We start from the raw sequence: 21,531 nt of genomic DNA, 5'->3' as shown, positions 1-21,531 counted from the left end.
CCCAACCCTATACAAACTACCCTTTTTTCTACCCCACCCTATGCTTACTCATTTCCCAACCCATCCACTCAGATTTGCTTTTCCTTGCTCCAAAATTCAGTGCCTAAATTTGACTTCCTCGGAATTTATGGGCCACATTTTACTTGCCTTTAAAAATTTTGGAGATGTTTAATTGTGCGTGTTATAGAACATTTTGAAACCCACAAAACTATTTTAAGCAGAAATCTGAATTCTTCTTTGATGAGAGGGATTGGGGCAGGAAATCACATGCAGTATAAAAAGAGATGTAATAAAAAGGGCCTGAGCTGTTATTTCAGCAGCTTGTCAAGGACCTCAGCCATTCCTTTCACTCTGATCCCCCTTGTCATGTGCCACCTGGCTATCCAAACTGACCTAGAAGGAGACAAAATGACACAGTGATAGATATGAGGCACAGGCAGCACCTCTGGGTCACCAGTTTGGCACTTGCCCAGAAACAGAGGACACTGTGTGGGTAATGTGGCTGCTCTTACCTTTCCCTCTGGCCTGGGAGTCGTCATAAGCCCACCCAAGGCTAGGGACCCTTTTCCCATTGGAAGGAAGGCAGAGAAAGGAGGACACTGGTGGCTGGCTCTACTGCCAGTGTCCCACACTGTTTACTTTTTTTTCCAGCACACCCTGTGATTGAGAATGGACAGGTGGAGTGTCCCCAGGGATACAAAAGGCTGAACCAGAGTCACTGCCAAGGTAAGGATGCTGCTTTCATCTGTCCCTCTCCTTCTCACATCCACAGTCAGAGCTGAAATTATCTACACAAAATACATTTATATAAATCCCTGGTATAGTTCTGTGAAGAATGTCACTTATAAAAATCTCCATGTTTTCATCAAGAATGAAAGAAAACCAGGTAACACAGGACTACATGGCTCAGCTGACAAGCACAGTGAGCACATAGTTGGGCCAGTACAAGAAAACTCCCCTAATTAAGTCCTACAGACCCAGTAAAGACCTGTGTTTATGCTCTTAAGTGTGAGTGCAAAAACACTTCTTCTGTGGTCTGAAGCAACAGAAATTCTGTTGCCTAAAAATGTTTGTGAAGGTTATCAGCTTGTTCATTTGTTCATTTGCAAGTAGGAGAGTGCCATAAAAGAGATGCCTTCTGTTCTGACTGTGTCACTTGTTCATGCTGCTAGGCTCCCCTGCCTGCCCCACGCTGCCAGGATTGATCCATTTCTCACTTCCATGGTCCCTCAGTTGTATATGAGGAAGGCACCATCTCTCCCCTTTTCTCTGTGGTCCATGTTTATTTAGCATTTCTTGGAACTACACTGCTTGTGTTTTTCTGTGCTCTGACTAAAGAGGAATTTTATTGTTCCCTTCTTGTGATCCCTGATAAGCTGAGAGGTGTCATCTCACAGATGCAGCAGGGAGCAAACCCAGGCTGGCAGTCCAATGACTCATCTCTTTTAGCTGGGACTTTCCACCATGCTTACTTAATTAATGATTCAACCTCCCTACATTGTCCTGAGGGAGAACTTTTAACAACAAAACAACTATTCAGCTTGGTGCTCAGATCTCATCCCTTATGTGGCCACAGACAGTGCTGTGATTATGAGGAGTTACCCAGAGACATCAAATACTAGTTGGAGGAACAAAGCAGCTGGAGGCACTCATGTCAGAAATCAGAGATCTGCAGTGCCTGCTCTGGATTTCTGTTCCCTGTGGATCAGGGAGGAGCAGAGGGAGATGACAGTGTGGATTTGGGTAGAAAGATATTTTTGCACAGGAAAAAGCATGAACCAAGATTTGTGCCTCTGATGCTCCTTTGTAAGCTGGACTGAAGAAGTTCTGTTCTTCAGACACTACTGCATCAAGGTGCTATTCCCATCTCTGCTGTTGCAGCAGAATGCGTGTCAGGAAGCCTTAGCACCTCACTTCAGGTCCCAGAGTGAGCAATTTGGTGGACGCATGTAGGAGAGGCTACACGGGGCCTGCTTTTCCCAGCCCAGGTAGGAGGGGAGACTACCTGGCTTTGCAAGCTATTGTTAAAGAACTGTGACTGGAGGAGGACCCTGGCAGAAGCCCACTTCCCTCTGTTCAGTGTGGACAGAAAGGGTTATCTCTAGTGCCTTCCAGCAGGGGAACAAATGGATCACCTTTGCAGGATCTCCTTTCCTTTCCTTGCTGCATCCTATTGAGTAGAACAAAGCTGCAAGGAGTCTGAGTTGAGAGTGCCTGCCAGACCCAGCCAGGGATGCTCCCAGTGCTGCTGGGACTAGCAGGAAGGAGAGCACTGGAGGAGATAATTTGGTTGCTAGACATGAGGAAAAGAGGTTTTAAAGGCTCAGGGATAGGGAGGTGTGCATGTCGAACAGTCACTGCACATGACACACACTGGCACCTCAGTGTCCATAATGTCCCAGGGGACCATATATATATGTTTGGTGTCTGTTGCTGACCTGAGTCCTTTCCACTGACCAAGCATTGGGGTAAACCAGCCTGCACCCTTCCCCCACAGGCTGCCTGACTCAGAGTGGCTGTTTCTGAGGAGCACTGGCAGGTTTGTGTGAGGTGGAAAAAAGCAGCTGAGGCAACATATGGATCTCAGTTTGTGGTCCCTGAGGCCTCTTCTTTTGGGCTAGCCCTACCTTGGCATGCTGGAGGGGGTAGGAGTGTGTAGCTCTGAGCATACCTGCTTGCTTTTATTCCCAGTGGGGACTTCTACTGTGGCTGACAGCAGAATAGAGGGGGTTGGGATGAGGCCAGGATGTGGACCTTTTTTAAACTAAGCATATAAAGCCTTGCCTTTGGTACATATTTGTCTTGTGCTGTCATTACGCTAATCCCTTCGATCTCTTTGTTCATATGGAGTACAACACTTTGTCCAGCTGGTCCGTCAGAATGATGTAACACTCTCACCATGCTATGGAGTGACAGGGGTGAGCCACAGCGCTCCTCCAGAGAGCCCCAACATCTTTTCTGAGTGTGGTTCCCAGCATATTTGGGGCTGGTCACTGGTTGTTCTCATGAACTCTGTCCTGTGCTTGGTACAGAGCAGGAAACACTGAATTGTGAAGCCAAATCCTACTCCTCCCTGGCCTTCTGCAGATCCCTGTAGTGATGGCACCTGTGATTGACTTAACTTCTGACCTGGTCTTCATGGCCCTTGTATGTCTCAACTGTGTATGGAGCAGTTGGTGGGATGAATTGAGGAGTTTAAGAGCACAGGACTGGGGAGGACCTCTAGGTCATTAACTCTGAACTTCAGCTGTCATTGCTGGTTGTGTCTCACAAGACAGCCCCCTCCACCAAGCAGTAGTGCTTTGTCTCTGAAGAGTAAGGTAGTGCTGGGAAAGCTGTTCCAGAGTCTGACCCCATCCATCTTGAAACAGTCCCTGGAGCACCACTGGGTGCTCTGAGGATGTTTGAGGTCTCACCAAGGCCATGTACATGGCACTGGGATGGCCCTGTGTCTTTGGCCTAGCACCACGTTGGCATTTCTTGGTCTTGGCAGCTCAGAGCTGTCCTGTAAGCAGTGAGTGGGCCCAGAACCCTCTCACTGATGGCTTCCACCTCTTAGCTTGCAATATATGTTGCTGTGGTTTGTCTCAGGGTGGTACTGAGGTTGCTCCCAGTCCTGCTGCCTTGTGTCTCATCCAGGTCTTCCGGCACTGCTTGTGCCTCCTGACACAGCACATTTCATCAGCATTCTGACTTTCTTGGGCTGAGCTCTTTAGTGAAGATAGATAGCTACATATTCCATGAGGACACATTCCTCCTTACTCTCCATCTAACAACTGCCCTCAGCTCCCCTTAATGCCCTTTTGGCCAAGCCCTGTCTTCTCTGCTTGGCTCATACATTCTTACATGGCACTGTAGGAAAGCCTTCACTGCAGGCCAAATGGATGAGCCCCGTGGTGTTTCCCTAGGCTAAACCCAGTTTCCTTCCCAAAGACTGTGTCTGTTGAGTGCTGAGTCGGGGCAGAGGCAGAATTTGAGGCAGGGCTTGAATGTGGTGACTTCCCATGTGCTCACTCTGTTCTTAGAAGAAGGTGCAGTGAGCCACAGCCTGGCCCACCACCCCTCTGCCTCTGGATGGGACCTGTCAATGCCCTGCCTGCATACTGGCACTGAGTTTCTCAACAAGGATCCTCTGTGGATGATAGCTCTGTGCAAGCAGTACCAGGAATAGGGAGAAAGGACAGGACTCACCATTCGTGGCTTGCAAACAACCATGATAATAGTGACCCTGACAGAGTGGCTCACTGTAGGGGCCACATCTGTTTTTGACAAGGACCAAAAATCAGAGCAGTCATCCACAAGCCATCCTGCAGCAAGAAAGCTCTGCAGATGTGGGACTACTGTCACCACAGAGGTGACAGTACAGGTGCCCACTGTACTGCTTGGTGTAGAGGTTGTCTCAGACATCAGCCCAGCTGAGACCCCTTTGGTTCACAGCATCTGAATGGGAGGCACTGGGTAGGGAGTTTAGTTCACCCTCAGCTTCTTCACATCTCACAACCTTCTCTTCTCTCCACAGATATCAATGAGTGCTTGATGCAGGGCCTCTGCAAAGATGCCGAGTGTGTGAACACCCGTGGCAGCTTCCGTTGTACCTGCAAGCCTGGAAGCATGCTAGACCCATCCCGTAGCCATTGTATCTGTAAGTGGTCCAGGGAACCTCTCAGTGTGAGGAGGGACCTGAGCAGGACCCCATGGCTGAGTGGAAGCTACAGTGTGCTTCACAGCTCCCTTGAGTGTACCTGAGTTGGGTTGTTCTGCACTTGTGCGCAGAATGGGTCCCAATCATGCATTATCATTCTCCATGGACATTGCATTGTCCCTGCAGAGGCTGAAGAGAATGTGCATGTGATGTGGCAGCAGAGGACACAGCGCTATGGGATGAGAGAACTCCCATGTGAGCTGGATTTTCTTGGGGATGACACTGTTGGCAGAAAGGCCCAATGGTTGATGGCCAGGGGGTGTTCTAGAGAGAAGACAGGGCAGTTCTCAGGCAGGTTGGGAGGCACAAGCAGAGAAAGAGCCAAGGGAGAAAGCTGAGTGTCCCCCATTCTCTCTTTGGAGAGCTGGGGGCAGCTCCGGCACTGACAGGCTGTTGTGTTTCAGCGGACAAAGCAGTGTCGATGGAGCAGGGGCTGTGTTACCGCTCGGCAGCCGGGGGCGTGTGCACCTTCCCCCTCTCGCACCGCATCACCCAGCAGATCTGCTGCTGCAGCCGCGTCGGCAAGGGATGGGGTGAGAACTGCGAGGAATGCCCCATGCCCGGCTCAGGTGAGATGTGCCTGCTTCAGCTTTGCTCTGATTAGACTGGGGCTTGGGTTTGCCTGAACACAGACAGCTGCAGGACCCAGAGCTGAGCAGTGCAAATGCTGTCCTGTGAGATGGGTACAGAACACAGGAAGCAGACCTGGATAATACTGGGAAGATGGAGAAGTCCCTGATGGGAAACCACTCTGTACCAGAGGGAGAATACAGCTATGTCTGTGCCTGGCTTTATTCAACAGCCCTTTCCTCTCCTAAATCTTTTGCTGGGAATAAGGACAGGTGAGGATGAGTTTGAGTATCTCAGCATAGGGTTGGGTGGAAGGGAAAGCACAGAAGTCCTCAGGGACCAGAAAAATGTTCAGGTGGTTTGTGCAGAGTATCTTGAATGATGTGCAGAGTGCTCAGTGCCAAGGTACTCTGGGCTTGTTTTTTTCTGCTCCCTTGGTCAACTTGGACCTTCCTGTGGCATGATCTTTTGCCAGCATTACTGACCATGGGAAGCAATTTCATATCAGGGGTCTGGGAATGCCTGTGAGAAACCCAGCCTGCTCTGTGAGCACTTTATTTCTGCTGTAAACATCCACCCACTGCAGCCCAGATGTGTTTCTCTAAGAATTTAACCCTTAGAAATTACAGAAAATTATAGGACTGGGGAAACTGGCACCCACATTCACATACATGCCTGTCCATCTTCACTCTTTCATTCCACTGTCCCACTATCATGTCTGGGTATGGTAAGCCAGGTGATCCCTCCACCAGCCTCCAACCTCTGCTTTCTAAAGTTTTGATTCGATTTTCCTCCACAGAGGCCTTCAAGGAAATTTGCCCAGCAGGACATGGCTACACCTACTCCAGCTCTGATATCCGACTGTCAATGAGGAAGGCAGAGACAGAAGAGCTGCCCCTCAGCTTAGAAGAGCAAGGGGAGAATGGCAACTGGACTTTGGACTGGACAGTGAGGAGACAGCAACTGCAGGACAGCCTGCGTAGCAGCATCCTGGAGGCATTGCCCTACCCTGGCACCTCAGCAAGACAGGGTAGTGTGGGGTCTACTGCTTTAAGCTGCTCCATCTGGGTGCCTAGTAAGGGTGGAAAACTCCTCAGGTCCTGCCACATAACATGGACCTCTGGCTGAAAAGGGCTACCTACATCTGTATGACCGTAGTGTTCCTGAGGCATGAGGCACTAGGTCTTCAAGTCTTTGGAGAGAAGGTTGAGTGTTTCAGACTCCTGCAACTGCATCTTTGCAGTTGGTGCTGACTGGTCAGGCTGCCTCCACCAGGGCCTCAGGCCTGCATGGCAAGCCTAGCACTCCAGTCCTTGGGTTTCTATCCAGTTTCTATTCTATTCTATGGAGGGCAGTGTGACCAACTGCTTCTGCCAGTATTTGCTGGAGCAGAAGTTCCTGGGGTCTGTCCAGTGCCAGGAGTCCAGGTGTGTTGGCCTTGGGAACAAGCTCTTGCAGACAAATATGAGGGACTGAATGGCAGTGTCTTAAAGGTGGAGTAAAGTTAGGGCAGTCAGGGTTTGAGCAGGACACCTATCTGTCTTCTCTCTACTCATGATGCACTGTTTCCTTTTCCAGGTGAAATTTCTTCTGCTGTGCAGGTGAGTAAGGTTTGTCTTGCTACAGCTCGGTGCATCTGTGGTAGCTGAATGGGCTGGAAGGGGGATGTCATACAAATTAACTAAAAGAGGGGAGATTTAGATTAGATATTGGGAAGAAAGTCTTTACTGTGAGGGTGGTGAGACACTGGAACAGATTGCCCAGAGAAGCTGTGAATGCCCCAGCCCAGTGTTTTCAAGATGAAATTGGATGGGGCTTTGAGCAACCTGGTCTAGCAGAAGGTGTCCCTGCCCATGGCAGTGGGGTGGAACTAGATGATCTTTAAGGTCCCTTCCAACCCAAAATTTCTATTCTATTCCTGCTTACACTCCTTCACTGTTCAAGCAGGCAGGTATGTGAGTTATGGGTCCAGACATGTCTCCACTGCATCTCACAGGGACTGAAGGTCTAGACAGGAGGGATTATCCATGATGGACTCAGTCCGAAAGAGCAAAATGGTGAATAACTGCAAAGATCTATCCCACTATAAAAGGACATTAAGGAGAATTTTGGCCTGAAATTCTGGTCTATGCTGCATATTCAAGTTTGATTTGCTTTTACTAACTTCAGTTAATATCAGCTGTACTTACACAGCTGAGGTGTGGGGACTCACTGTCAGCCTGGCCTGGCTGTAGGGCTGGTGGGCAGCAGGATAAGAGGAACTGCTGTAAGTCAACTTTGGATGTGCTTCTCTCATGGAGCTCAGTGTCCTGCTCAAGCCCAGCACACAGCCAGCTCTCCCTGTGTTGATGTGGGTGCAGCAGAAACACCACTGGAGCAGTCAGGGCAGGGGTCTCTAACACTGGCTGTGTGAATTCACCCTGCCTGATGGAAGCAGCCTGGAGACTGATGTTCTGCTAGGCTCTCCTAGGGCTGTATTTCTTTATTTGAGTCTCACTTGAAAAATGCGTGCCTCTTGATCCCTGTTGTCTGTAGAGGTTTGGCCATATCTCTCCTGAGTGTCTCTGTGCCCTTTGCTATATCAGCTCATCCCTCAGACATATGCAGCACCTCTGAGGGAAGGGACAGCACTGCTGTTGTCACTGCTTCATAAACATGAATGTAAACCTGGCTTGGCTCAAGTACATGTGAGAAATCTCAAGACAGGGCAGAAATTTGAACCAAAGCTTCTAAATGTCAAGTCTGGAGCTTATATTGTTCAGCTGCCTGTTTTCTTCATCCATTGTGGAAAGCTCCACAGAGCAGAGATTCGGTACTCAGGCTGTGCTCCAGCATTTCCTTTGGTAGGCATAGGTTTGCCTGGAAGGGATGTTGAGAAAGAGCTTCTAGCACAAAGCACCCTTCTGGTAAGGGAGCACTGTTGAGGTCAAAGTAGCAGCTGTCCTCAGTCCTCCAGAGCTGCTGGTGACAGCAGCAATACTTACCATGCCTGGATGACCTTCCTGGCCACCTTGAGGAAGTGCCTACCTGGTAGCAGTGCCCTGGTCTCACTGCACAGTGTGCTGGCACAGCCCCTCTCTGGGTGGCCCTCGGAGCATGGCCTGAAGTTGTATTTTGCCCAGGATGACATGCTTAGGACAGAGTGACCCTGCCAAATGCACCCAGCTGGGGCAGCTTTTCCTCCTAGGATGGCGGTCGTGGGGAGAAAGAGGAGCCAGGAGGCGGGTAGGAAAATGTCACAGGGGTGCTGCATCCCAATTCCATGCACATGAATCCTATGTTTCTGTCCTTCAGGGAACTGCTGATGCCACTGCAGAGCCTGCCATGCGCAGAGGTGAGTGCCAGGCTGGCGGGAGAGCAGGGCATTTGAGGGGAAGAGAACGGGGCAGTGAGGAAAGTGCAGAGGCTGGGAGCTGCCTTCTCTGCATGGCAGGCCCCAGTGCTGGGCAGGACACACTCCTGGCTGGGCTGGCTGTGGGCAGCATGGAGGACCCCTCTCACACTGGGTGGCTGATGTGAGGCTATAGGAGTGTGGGGAGGTGATGAATATCCAGCAAGGTGAAGGAGGCTGTGTTAATAAGATGATAGAGTTACTGCAACCAGCAGCCTCTTCCTATGTTTTCTTTTGGTGCTGTGGTTGCCAGGACAGCCAGTACAGGTAAATCTTGGACTGGCATCTCTACTTAGGATCAGGTAGCTCGACTTACCTCTCTTCTCCTTCAGAAGAGGAAGAGGAGTCCTGGCGTGGTCCTCGCCAGCCTGGACCCACTACCACCTGGGATGCTGCTGCTCCAACACAGGTGCCAGCAGGTGTGTGTGTGTGTCCACCAGTCTTGGGGATTTTCTGCCTCTCTTTGCCTGGTCCTACAGCGAAATCATGTCCTAAGCTCTGCACAGGGGCTCTCTCCCTTAACCAGTCTGTTTGTCTGCCCACATGCCTCCCTTGACTTCCCAAAGAAAAGTCCCTGACCTGCCACTCTTGTCCCCATCTGGGCCCAGCTGCTGCCAGCCAGGGAAACCTGGCCAGCCCTGGGGAGTCACACGAGCAATGGGGCACCTGAATGGGGCACCAAGTGCTTGTATCTCGGGAGTCCTTCCCTGCCGGCAGCTCCCTGGCGGGGCGCAGCAGTGGCTGCCGCGGAGGGAATCACGCACCCGCTGCGGTGGCTTTGGCCCCGTGCGGCTCCCGAGGCGTGCGCTGACTCATCGGGAAGGGGGAGCGCTTGGGGGAGGCATGTGCCTCCCGGGGCGGCTTGTTTACTGCGCCGGAAACAAGGGTACTGTTGTTCCAGGCTTGCTTAAGTGTCTGGGAGTGTGGCCCCTGCCCTGCGCCGGGGGCTGGAGCACCTTGGGGAGCAGGCCTGGCCGAGGCACCTTGCTGAGGAATGCGTCTTCCTCAATAGCCTTTTGTTTGGGGTTGGGCTGTCCCCTCACCCCCCCCAGGCTGGCTTTATGCCGAGGGGTGTGTGGTGCCTCACTGTCCCTTCCCTGCTGCCTGTGCTCGGCTTAGCAGGGTGGTGCGAGGCGAGGAGCCCTTGCTGTCACCCCAAAGGGAACGCCATCAGACAGACGCCAGTTCTAGTTCAAGGCATGCTGCAGTGCAGGTGAGCAGTGTACGGCACTGGGGCATGCCACCTCAGGCCACAGGAACCCGAGGAGATGGCAGGGTCTGCTGTGTCCTCCCTGCAGCCCCGGGGGTGCAGCCTGCCTGAAGAAAGCGAGGAGGCAGGCTCAGCATCACTCTCCAAGAAGGGAAAAAGCTGCCTCCTGGTATGGTGCTGGGGACACTAGATTCCATGCACCCTTTTGGTGCTGCTCCCAACTCTGTGCTCTGTCCTTGCAGGGGTCAGTGGCTGTGCCTCCTCACCCCTTTCCTGTGGAGCTGGAGCTTGTGTTCTGACTCCAGAAGGATACAGCTGCTTGTGCCACCCTGGTTACACCTTGGATCCCAGCCGCCTGCACTGCATTGGTAAGTTGACAACTGATGGTTGGACTGCTTGGCTTTCTGAGCCTCAACAGCCCATTCAGTCCTTCTGGTGGTCAGGAAGGTCTTTTGGCAGCTCTGCTGAGACCCTGCCCACCTTCACTGTGAGGCTGGCAGGGGCTGCAGGTGGTGACTGCTGATCTTCCTTCCCTGCCTGCTCTTAGATGAAGATGAGTGTCTGAAAGACCCTTGTGCTGGAAAAGGTCGCTGCATCAATAGTGTGGGCTCCTATTTCTGCCTCTGTTACTCTGGGTACACCCTGGCTGTCTCGCTGGGCAAGCAAAGCTGTGAGGGTAAGTAGTGTTCCCCTGGCACAGGGCTGCCATCTCTCCAGGGCCTCATTGTTCTCTCATCCTCACGCTGTCTCATGAATGTGCACATATTCATGCACACACCTGGCACACCTGCACATCCTCCTTTCCCACAGGCCTGCCCATAGACAGCTTGGTCCATGGGAATCACTCTCTCCTGCTTGCTCAGGGACAGGACTTTGCCCTTGATGATCCAGGCAGGAGTCTGTGATGGCAGCCTTGATCACTGCTTCACGGCTAGGGGGATGATAGGGCAAGTAAGGGATAGAGGATAGCTCCAGCACAGATCCCTTGGGTAGAGCCAGCTGCAGGGTGAGCAGGTCCTCTCCTGCACCCAGCCTTCCTGACACTGGTGGGAGAAGACTCAGGACTGTCTCCCTGTGTGTTGCCAGACCGAGATGAATGTGAGCAGCCTTCTATCTGCCGAGGACAGCTATGCATCAACACACCTGGCTCCTACCACTGCCAGTGCAAGGAGGGCTTTGCCATGGGCCCCAGAAGACAGTGTGAAGGTAAAGCTTGCTGCTTCCAGTTTCCCTGCCCCACCAACCTGCCCTGTGCATGGCTGAACACTTCCTTTTCTCATCACTGTGTCTCCTCCTACCTCCTGTAAGGGAGGTAGGACACTCCCACATTTGTCTGCCCTGTGCCCTCCCCAGGAGTTGCCTGTCCTCTCCTTTGACCACAGGAGGAACAGGCTTTCCTGGGCAGAGGAAATTGAGTTCTGCCAAGATTCTGTCCCATCTCTCTATGGAGCTCCCCAATGGCCAGCCTATTCCAGCTTCCCATTATGGAAGGACATGCCTATATATTTTCATGCTGCTTTGGCTTTGTCACAAAACTGTCATGCTGGCAGGTGTACTGCAGGGCAAGCAGGCTGCAGAGACTCAAGCCACCCATCCCCGCTGCATCCTATTGACATGGCAAGACCTGAGCCCTTCAAAGCTTTCACCCTTGTCAGTGTATGATGTGCTTGATCAAAGATTCCCCCTTATCAGTACCTCATCTCCATCACAGAGTGGAAGGCTATTTTAGGAGGCAGTACAGGAAACAGGGTATGCACAGAATGCTGCTTCCCCCACACAGCCTCCAGAAAGCACTTGCCTTAAGGACAACTGAGCTGGAGGTTGCATCCTAATCACAGTTATGAAACGACCAGATGAGACAGCCCTGCACAGATGTTCCCTGATCCCTTTCTCTACCCATGCACATTCCTGGCCTTGGCAACACCCTGCAGCAGTGAGTTTAGCTGCTGACTTATGTCAGCCCTCAGATGTGGGTGTAGGATCCTGAGGGATAGGTGGGGCTATAAGAAGTTTTGTCTAAGTCTGGACAAACTCATCTCAACTCCTATTGGGTATCACTCTGCCCTGGAGGGAAACTCTGAGGATCCAGCTGGAGGAGGATACATTGGAGACTGCTGCACTGTTTACCTTTGGGAGCCTGAAAGAACTGTGTTTCTTGGCAGATGTCAACGAGTGCATGGATCCCAGTTCTTGCCCCAGTGGGAGATGTGTCAATACACTAGGATCCTACAAGTGTGTCAGCTGTGGGGTTGGCTACCAGCCCAGGAATGGAAGATGTATTGGTGAGAAATTTGGGCTGCCTCTGGGCAGCACCCTTGTCCCCCACAACAGCGCTCCCTGTAAGCCTCAGAAGGATCAGGGGCACAGGCTGCATCCTTCTCCTGCAGTCGGCCAGCCTGTTTGGCCAGGACATATTGCACTCGTAGCTTGTGTGGAGGGACTGCCCTGAACACCCTCCCATGTCATGTTGCCTTCTGCTGTATCACACAGATGTGGATGAGTGTCTTGTGGAGGGGACTTGCACTCATGGACGGTGTGTCAACCTGGATGGCTCCTTCCGCTGTTCCTGCTACCGGGGCTACGAAGTGGCACCTGATGGGAAGAGCTGCCAAGGTACTAGGGAGCCATGTGTCCAAATGTTCTGAAGTGTCACACACTCAGTCCAGAGGGTTTCCTAGGCTCTCGCTGAGCACTTGGCTCTGCCTGAGTCCTAGCCACCGTGCTGGCTGGTTCCCCCAGCACATGTGCGCCTGGTCATGGTTGCTCTGCAGTATTTCCTCTTATCCCACTCTCCCTCATGTGTTTATGCAGACATCGATGAATGCACAGCCCGGACTCCCTGTCCCTCTGGACTCTGCCTCAATACTGAGGGCTCCTATTCCTGCATGTCTTGTGACACCGGCTATGCTGTCTCCAGGGATGGCAGCACGTGTGAAGGTATCCCTTCCCCAGGAACAGAGGCGCAGGTGCTGGAGGAAATGAGGGAGGAGACATTACCTTAGCTGGTTTACTGGTGAGGCAGGAGGACTTCTTTAGCCTCAGGATCCTTTTCCAGCTCTGTAGCTTCCTGTTCAGCAGAGAACATGGAAGGCTGCAAGCAGATGTCACTTGGAGAAGCAGAAAGGTGATTTTGCTAACACAGGGAAGAGATGGGGGAAGGATTCATGAAATAATGATGATCTGGAAGATGCTGACAAAGGCCAGAGGAGTGCAGGAGGCCTGGAAACATTGGCAGAGTTGTGTGGCTTTTAGTTCAGAATTACGTGTCTGGGAGCATATACTTCAAATGTAGGTCTTCAACAGGAGAAACCTTGGATCCACAGCCCATGGAGAGACTGTGGGCACCCAGGCTTCATCATTTTTTCCCAGATTTATAGCTCAACTGCCCCAGCACAAGCAGGAAAACTCCGTCTCTGATGGCTGACTGTGGGGGATATCCTGGGCTTGAGATGGCTTGATGAAAATTCCCTGTTTGGAGCAAGGGAAGGGAAAGGGCAGAGTTGGCAAAGGTATTTGTTTAAAGAATGGCCACGTGCTGAGAATTTATCTCTGGAGCACTGAAGAGCCCTGCAGCCTGCACGTAGCTGGCAAATGGAAGATCTTGCCTTTGATGTGACTCTCAGAAGGATCCCCCTGTATGGGGGCCTCCAGGAGGGCAAGCAGGGAAGTTTTCCTCCCTTAATTCTACTCGTTTTGATGTCTGAGAAAGTCAGTGAAATGAACTTACTTTGCATTTGATTTTGGGGTGTAATGGAAGAGCCATGGTTTGATGAGCCTTACATCTGCCCTCCCCTTTTCCCAAGACTCCACATGAGCTGCCCCATCTCAGCCACCTTGCCCCAGCCATTTCATGAGGGCATCTTATCAGGGTTTGATATTGTTTGGGTCACAGTGACCTGATGGCAGGATGGCATGTTCCTCCCTGCCTTGGCTGGTGGCCTTGTCTGTGGATTTAGGTTTCATATTTGGAAAAATGATAAGGGTTTTGTGATAGTTTTTTTGTAAATAAACTAGGTTTTGGTTCCTCTCCAGAAGGATTCAATAATACTGCTTCTTGCAACCCTTTGAGACTAAAAAGCTGGGAATCCTGCCCTGAGGTGGTAGGGAGCAATGCTCTTTGTGCTTGTGGCATGCTCAGTGCTCTGCAAAGGGGAAAGTGTTCCTTACCCTCAGGAGCTGCCAGTCTCAGGGCTTTACCTCCTGTCAGTGCAGTGTTCCCCGTGCTTGCCCCCACCTCAAGGGCTGCAGGCAGTCTGCTGGCATCTTGAAGCCCTCTATGCAAGGGAAGGTATCCCTCTCTCCTCTGCTGCAAGCAAAATCCTCAGAGTGCCAGCAAATTCTGGACAAAGCCTGGGAGAGTTGGGTGAGCGGGTTTGTGGAGAGCTCTGCAGTTGGGTAAGAGTTGTAGGCCCCTGGACAGCTCTTCCACAAGAAGGACATTGGACATTGTAGGCAAGTCTGGCAAATGAGAAAGCAGAGCCTTGGAAGGTAGGGCTGGTGCTGTGTTGCTCTACTGATGTTTGCTTTTGTACAGTCGGCCAAAGAGAGGATTTATCAACAACTGTGACTCTGCACTGGCCTCTTGGTGGTTGTAGGCAGAGCAGAGTTCTTCTGGAGACAGACACTGGGGTTAGCAGTATCCCTGTGCTCACAGAGCCACTGAATGTCTGAGGCTGGAGGGGACCTCTGGAGGTCATCTTCAACACTGCTCGAGCACAGCCACCAAGAGTTGTCTGCTCAGGACTGCATCCACATAGTTTTTCAGTATCTCCATGAAGAGAGACTCCACAATGTCTTTGGGCAACTAGGCCAGTGCTCTGTCACTGTCACAGAAAGAGAGTATTCAGGCAGGACCTCCTGTATTTCAGTTTGTGCCCCTTGCTTTGGTCCTGTGAGTGGAATCACTGACTTGGTGCTGGTATAGTATTTTGCTGACACTTATGATGGAAGGGAGTGAAGAGTGGGCTAAATCTGCATACCCTGGTAACAGGGAGTCTCTACCCTCTTCTCACTGTGATGGGATGGCCTGGGAGGACAGCTCAAACCCACTTTGCAGGCCAACAGCTGGGTGATACTTCTGCGGATGGGGATCTTCCCCAGTGGTGGCAAAAGCTGTGGCCTCACTCTGTGCTGTGCCCTTCCTCTTGGCAGATGTGGATGAGTGTGAGGACCCTGCTGTTCAGTGCCTGGGGGGAAAGTGCAGAAACACACCCGGCTCTTATGAATGCCACTGCCAGACTGGCTTTGAGCTCATCAATGGCACCGTATGCGAAGGTATGAACCCCATCTATGCAGCCCTCTGGGTCCAGTACATACTGGATCCCCCTTCTTTCTCACCAGGGAGGATGCTGGTGCCAAGGCAAGTGATGCCACCATGCATGGCACATCCATAAGGCTGTAGTCAAATTCAGGCTCACCATGGACAGGGAAGAGCTCTCTTTCCATGATGAGAAAACAAGGTGCCAGAAGCCCTTTGAGGGCTGCCTGTAAGAGACTGGGAATAGGGAATCTATGTGGCTTTGGTGAAGGATGTACCCCAGTGCTGGGTGCATGGTCCTGATTCTGCTCCCTCTGCAGATGTAAACGAGTGTCTGAACAGTGAGATCTGTAGTCCCAGTGGTGAATGTCTCAACAGTCATGGGTCCTACTTCTGCATTTGTGCTCCTGGCTTCTCAAATGTGGCTGGTGGAGTCAGCTGCCAAGGTGAGTTGGAGGGTGGCAGGGACATACCTTACATCCTGTTTTCTGCTTTCTGTCCTACTGTGAGATCCAGGTTGATGTTTTTGTCTTGATTTCACAGATGTGGATGAATGTGAAGACAAGTCCCTGTGCTCACAAGGCCAGTGTCTGAATACAGAAGGCTCCTACAGATGTCTGTGTGAAAATGGATTCAAACACTCCCAGGAGACTGATGATTGCGTAGGTGAGAGCTCATTGCTGGGGAGATCAGCCTCCCAGAATTTGAGGGGATGAATTAAGCCAGTGCAGGGGGGAGAACAGTTCAGCTCCCAGTTGAATTCAACCCAACTCAGCTCACCAACTCATAGTTGTTGGTGACTTGTAAGGAGGACTAGCACTGGTTCAAGGCCTCTGGCCAGCTGAAGCAGACCCAGGTGCTGCATTGAACAAGCAGGGTCCCCTGATCTGACCATGCTCCTGCCCTTGGTCTTCTCCCTGCAGATGTGGATGAGTGTAAAGAATATGGGGATGCCATCTGCGGCACATGGCGGTGCCAGAACAGCCTGGGCTCCTACCGTTGTATCATGGGCTGCCAGCCTGGCTTCCACTGGACCCCCTTGGGTGACTGCATTGGTGAGTACAGCCCTGGGTCTCCCTGTCTCTCACCCTGGCAGGAACAGGGGGGTTGTCTCTGCCAGAGGCACAGGGGAGGAGAAGGAGGAGGAGGTGGAGGAAATGTATGGCTGGTGGAAAGGCAGATAATGCTGAGAGTTTGTTTTCTTGGCTGTGCTGCCTGCTTGCGTCTAGACTTCTCTCTTCCTGGCATCTGGAACAGACACTGCATTGTGCTGCTTTCCGCTTGGGGAGAGTCCTGGGCAGGTTACAGCCATTCCAGGCTTGGGGCTGCACTGCAGCTCCCTGTAAGCTGTACTTCCTGGGGCCAGTGCCAGTCACCTGCCTGGCAGGCCTGGGTGAGGGGAAAGGCTGCTGGTACCAGTGTGTGGTAGTCTGGGTTTGGAGCCTAGGCTCCAGCAGAGAGGAAAGAGCAAAGGGGTTTTTTGCAGTTTTTAAGGCTCCCCTCAGCTCAGGGAAGGTTGCATCAGGGAGGAGCTGATGCCAGCCACTGGGCTCTGGGCTGCACTAAGACTCAGCAAGTGGAGCTGCTCCTGGCCTTGGGAACCATGGGCTGTTGACACATAGATGCTGTGACTGCTCCAAGAAAACTTCCACTCAGCAGCTGGAGCTTGTAAGCTCTGTGTCCCTTTACACCTCTGCAGGAAACTGCTACCCTCAGTCACCCCTGCCAGCCACCTCCCATGCTTCCCATCAGTTTCCCATTCCTGACCTGCCCCTACTGCTCTATTCACATGGCTTCTTTGTGGCTCCCAGTGTTGCAAGAAGCTTCTCTTAATGTGCACAATCTTAGCAAGGACCCAGTCTCTCACATCAAGGGAATGCCTGCCCCAATCCCAGATCTTGGGGTCAGAGCTGAAGGGCCTGAGTAGGGGTGTCCACTGGGAGAAGTGGGGTCTAGGACAATTCCTGTTTTTGGCTTTGCTGCAGACATTGATGAATGTGCCAATGAAACGCTGTGCGGGAGCCACGGCTTCTGCGAGAACTCAGATGGCTCCTTCCGCTGCCTCTGTGACCGTGGCTATGAGAGCTCACCTTCTGGGCACTACTGCATTGGTGAGTCTGCCAGGATCACTCTGCCAGTCAGTAAAGGAGAGCCACTGGCAAATGCCAGGCTGGCATCCCTGATGTGTGATGGCTCCCAGACCACAGACAGGGACTGCACTCACACACTGAGAAACACACACATGGACAGGGCAGCTCATAGAATCAAAACCCTTATCACAGCAGATCTTTGGGATTGCAAAGGACCAGGCTCTGAAAAAGTGAGTGTTTAACAGTGAACATGGAGCCCTTTTCTGTCCAGGTAGAAAGAAGGTCCTTGGGTGATCGAGGCACTGAAGGTGCTAGAAAGGTACTTAAATGGGTGCCTGTAGAGAACAGGCAGGGTGTATTATAAGGAAGAAAATCTTCATTGTGAAAACAGGCCGGCAGTGGAACAGTTGCCTGTGATGGTTGTGCAGTTGCCATCCTTGGAGATTTTAAAGACCCGACAAGAAAAAGCTCTAAGAAGCCATGTGGGATCCTGTAACTAAGTAGGGGGTTGGACTGGAGTCCTTCAAACCTAGATGATTCTGTGATCCAGCAACCCACTGGATTTCAGCAAGCTGGAGTCAGGCTCTGAAAAGAGCAGGGCATGAAGCTCCTGCCAGACTTGTGTTGAGCCACAGTGTGAACATGGTTCTCAGCTCGTCCCTGGCAGCTTTTGTCTCCCTACTGCATGGTAGCTTCATGCTGCAGACTGTGCAGGGGCTGCCCATGCAGAAGCAGGGCTCCCGCTGCCCACTGCTACCCCTTGCTTTGCAGATGTGAATGAGTGTGAACTGATGGTCGCCGTGTGCGGAACTGCGCTTTGTGAGAATGTGGAGGGATCATTCCTGTGCCTCTGCCCCAGTGACCACGAGGAGTACGACACGGAGGCAGGGCGGTGCAAGCCCCGAGCTGCCATGGGTGAGTAGGCAACTGTGATAGAGCATGGGTGGCAGCTAGAGCAGGAGCATGGTAGCCCTGGCTGGGGTGAGATAAAGATGAGGGGCTGACAGGGCTGTACAAGCCTCCACAGACAGTGGGCAAGTTTTTGTATGGGGAGAGCTCAGAAGCCTGAAAGGAGCTGGGAAGGCCACACTGCTGGTGATGGGTGTGCTCTGGGACCTCCTAGGTATGGGATGCTGCGTTGGGGTGCCAGGGACCCCATCCTGTCCCTGCTCTGCTGTCTTCTAGAAGGCTCCGACACACATGCAGCCCACCTCTCTGACAGCGCAGAGCGCAAGCAGTGTTACTACCACATCAGTGACGTTCGCCTGTGTGACAGCGTCCTGGCCAAGAACATCACCAAAGAGGAGTGCTGCTGTACTGTGGGGGCAGCCTGGGGTGACAACTGTGAGACTTACCCCTGCCCCATCCCAGGAACAGGTAGGACTGTGGCCCCACCACAGAAGGCAGGGCCAGTGCTCTGCCTGCCAGCTCCACCTTGATTGCACTAATGAGCTGCTTCTTTCCTTTCCATGTCTCTTGGCATCCATATCTTGGTCAGTGGAGTACCAAGAGATCTGCCCTCTTGGGAAGGGGTATATTCCCCAGGAAGATCTGCTCTCAGGAAAAGTCTCTTTCACAGGTAATAGCACCATTTTCTTTCATTTCTTCCAGGGGGAAGAGGGAGAGCACTATTTAAAGCCCTGCATGAAAATGCATTGACAAAACTATCTCCCCAGGCCTGTCATGGGGGATGCTAACATCCTCCTGCCATTTTTCCCATTCCAGAGAAATCCCAGACTGTATTGTTGAGTTAGAAGTGCTCCTCCCTCCAGTCCTGCCTCATTGCTGGCAGTGATTCTTTCTTGGTGCAAGTTTCTCGTTATGAACCAAGGATGGGGACAATTAAGACACAGCTCTTTCAGTTACTGATCAGATATTCCAGTGGCCAGTTCACTCAGTCTTTGGCATTTCACATCAATGGGGGTTGTGTGCTTAAGATACACATGAATCTCCTATTTGTGAAAGTGTCCTGCTCACACCGTCCCTCCTTCTGTTCTGCCTGGGGGTGCTCCTCCCTCTGCTCCCAAGCATGGGGCCTGTGGGAGAGGTGGGGAGCTCACTCAGGGACGTGTCAGTGATCCAGGCAAGGTGATGTGACAGCTTTCTGCAGGTGTAACACCCAGATCACCTTGCTTCCATGGCTCTGCTTCCTGAGACACTTGCCCTCCCTCCATGCCTCTTTCAGACATGGATGAGTGTGAGATATTTGGCTCTGAGTTCTGCCGCAATGGACAGTGTGTGAACACAGTGCCGGGCTACAAGTGCTTCTGCCGTACAGGATACTTCTATGACTCCAGCAGGCTTGAGTGTGTTGGTAAGATGGCCTCAAAGAGCAGTGAGACCCCACTGTGCATGGGGGGACAGCTGTGCTGCTGCACCCAGACTTGTCCCTGCTGGGCTGGGCCTAGGTAACAGGCTTCCTGGTACCCTCCTGGGGAACAATAAAGGAAGGCCTGAGGACCATGGGGTCCCTGTTTGGGCAGGGAAAGGGTCACATTTCTCATGTCTGCAAGCCTGAAACATTTCCCTGTCTTTGTGTGTGGGCAGATCAGGATGAATGTCAGAATGAAGTGTACTGCATCAATGGTGAGTGTCTGAACACAGAAGGCTCCTACCACTGCTTCTGCAGCCTCCCTCTTGTGCTGGATGCTACTGGCAACCGGTGTGTGAATTTCTCCAGCAGGGCAGGTGAGCCTGATCCCCCACACATTTGTCCACCTTTGCCCCACACATCCTACCCTATGGCTGGGTCATCCAAGAGGGAGCAGTGGGTGGGAACTTGATGTCTGGCTGAGGTGTGTAAGCATCAGCACAGGGTGCAGCCAGGGCAGGGAGGGGGCAGGAGCTGGGGCACATGGTCATCCCTCTTGGGACAAGATGGACAGGTACTCTTCATGGCATCCTTTGCTTGTGTCACTCACAGATGCCTCAGAGGAGTATGAAATCCACCTGGATGTCTGCTGGCAGACCGTTGCCGACTACATCTGCCAAGACCTGCTGCATGGCCAGCAGACCACATACACCGAGTGCTGCTGCCGGCTCGGTGAAGCCTGGGGCCAGAACTGTGCACTTTGTCCCCACAGGTCCTCCGGTAAGTTGGGCAGCATGGGCAAGCACCTCCCAGCAGAGATGGGAATAGGCTGGACTGCCACTTGTCATGTCATGTAAGTGCTGTATAAGGTCTCTGCATTGCTGGAGTCAGCCCAAGGACTGACTTCACTTCAAGGACACACACTTCTCCAGGGCTGATCTGCACCGGTGGGTAGAATGTACCTGAAATTGGTTTGCAGCAAGTCCAAGGTACTTGAGGGGAGTGCAGCCCACTCGTTCTGCACACGTTAGGAGGTAGTGGCGGCCAGGGATGGGAGCACCCTGGGAACTGGGGTTCTTGCTGCTCAAGAACCTGCTGGCCCCAGACAGGACCTTGTCTTCTCGACAATCAACAAACTACAGAGCTGCAGCTTTGGAGGGCACCAAATTCAGGCCTGGCTCAGCTGATCCACTGTGGATGCACACCCTCTGGCCACATAGTGGACTTTAAGTCAGGCTGCACTGACCCTTCCTTTTCCTCACCTGCAGCTGATTTTGCTTTCCTGTGTAATGGGGCCAGTGAAGACAGTGAGAGAGGGGCTGAGCTCCGAGAAAGACCTAGGTATGAGTATGGACCGGGCTTGGAAGACCCCCACTATGGCCTTCCTAGCCCTTACTACAACTACCTGGAGTCTGAATATGGAAATCCCGATGCTGGTTTCCCTCGGAGGGAGCCCAGCAGTGAGTTTCGTGGCAGCCCTCTCCACCATGGCCCAGCACGGTCTCCACCCCGCTACCTGCCCAGCCAAACTGGTGAGTATAGGAGACACACAGAAGTGCCTCCCCACCCAGACTGTGTCCATGCCCCAGGCTGCCCCAGGCTTGGAGCAAGCTCTGTTCCTGGCTGTTCTGAGTCAGTCCTGGTGTCACCAGCACTGTCTTGCTGCATGCCCGATATTCCCTTTTGTGGCTGGGCTAAGGCTCACCCTGCTCTGACCCCACCTTGCCACACTCCAGGTCTCTACGAGGGCTTCGAGGGGCTGCAGGCGGAGGAGTGTGGGATTCTCAATGGCTGCGAGAATGGGCGCTGCGTGCGCGTCCCGGAGGGATACACCTGCGACTGCTTTGACGGCTTCCAGCTGGACATGACCCGCATGGCCTGCGTGGGTGAGTGAGATCCCGCGTCCCCTGGCCGCGGCTGCTCCCTGCCGGTGCCAGCCGGGACGGCAGCAGGAGCAGTCCCGCTCTTCTTTCCATTCCTTCCCATACGGCCGGGTGGGC

The 21,531-nt window shown here is 52.6% G+C and overlaps 1 protein-coding gene across 1 annotated transcript in view; it reads left to right on the top strand.

Annotated features, from left to right (window-relative positions):
- The window catches only part of LTBP2 (latent transforming growth factor beta binding protein 2), a 70,781-nt gene that overhangs the window by 45,986 nt on the left and 3,264 nt on the right, over nucleotides 1-21,531 (top strand). The window contains exons 9-34 of the mRNA XM_062494207.1: nucleotides 652-726; nucleotides 4,520-4,642; nucleotides 5,107-5,271; nucleotides 6,072-6,302; nucleotides 6,851-6,873; nucleotides 8,567-8,606; nucleotides 8,996-9,082; nucleotides 10,116-10,241; nucleotides 10,421-10,549; nucleotides 10,960-11,079; nucleotides 12,036-12,155; nucleotides 12,364-12,486; nucleotides 12,685-12,810; nucleotides 15,025-15,147; nucleotides 15,451-15,576; nucleotides 15,674-15,796; nucleotides 16,054-16,185; nucleotides 17,116-17,241; nucleotides 17,992-18,135; nucleotides 18,406-18,597; nucleotides 18,719-18,799; nucleotides 19,406-19,534; nucleotides 19,768-19,908; nucleotides 20,144-20,311; nucleotides 20,800-21,063; nucleotides 21,268-21,417. Of these exons, the coding sequence (XP_062350191.1) occupies nucleotides 652-726; nucleotides 4,520-4,642; nucleotides 5,107-5,271; nucleotides 6,072-6,302; nucleotides 6,851-6,873; nucleotides 8,567-8,606; nucleotides 8,996-9,082; nucleotides 10,116-10,241; nucleotides 10,421-10,549; nucleotides 10,960-11,079; nucleotides 12,036-12,155; nucleotides 12,364-12,486; nucleotides 12,685-12,810; nucleotides 15,025-15,147; nucleotides 15,451-15,576; nucleotides 15,674-15,796; nucleotides 16,054-16,185; nucleotides 17,116-17,241; nucleotides 17,992-18,135; nucleotides 18,406-18,597; nucleotides 18,719-18,799; nucleotides 19,406-19,534; nucleotides 19,768-19,908; nucleotides 20,144-20,311; nucleotides 20,800-21,063; nucleotides 21,268-21,417 (3,387 nt within the window). The remainder of the gene's footprint in view (nucleotides 1-651; nucleotides 727-4,519; nucleotides 4,643-5,106; nucleotides 5,272-6,071; nucleotides 6,303-6,850; nucleotides 6,874-8,566; nucleotides 8,607-8,995; nucleotides 9,083-10,115; nucleotides 10,242-10,420; nucleotides 10,550-10,959; nucleotides 11,080-12,035; nucleotides 12,156-12,363; nucleotides 12,487-12,684; nucleotides 12,811-15,024; nucleotides 15,148-15,450; nucleotides 15,577-15,673; nucleotides 15,797-16,053; nucleotides 16,186-17,115; nucleotides 17,242-17,991; nucleotides 18,136-18,405; nucleotides 18,598-18,718; nucleotides 18,800-19,405; nucleotides 19,535-19,767; nucleotides 19,909-20,143; nucleotides 20,312-20,799; nucleotides 21,064-21,267; nucleotides 21,418-21,531) is intronic.

This window comes from Cinclus cinclus, chromosome 6 (assembly GCF_963662255.1).
Source record: "Cinclus cinclus chromosome 6, bCinCin1.1, whole genome shotgun sequence".
In the NCBI taxonomy this organism is placed as follows: Eukaryota; Metazoa; Chordata; class Aves; order Passeriformes; family Cinclidae; genus Cinclus; species Cinclus cinclus.
This window is presented reverse-complemented; position numbering and strand designations above follow the sequence as displayed.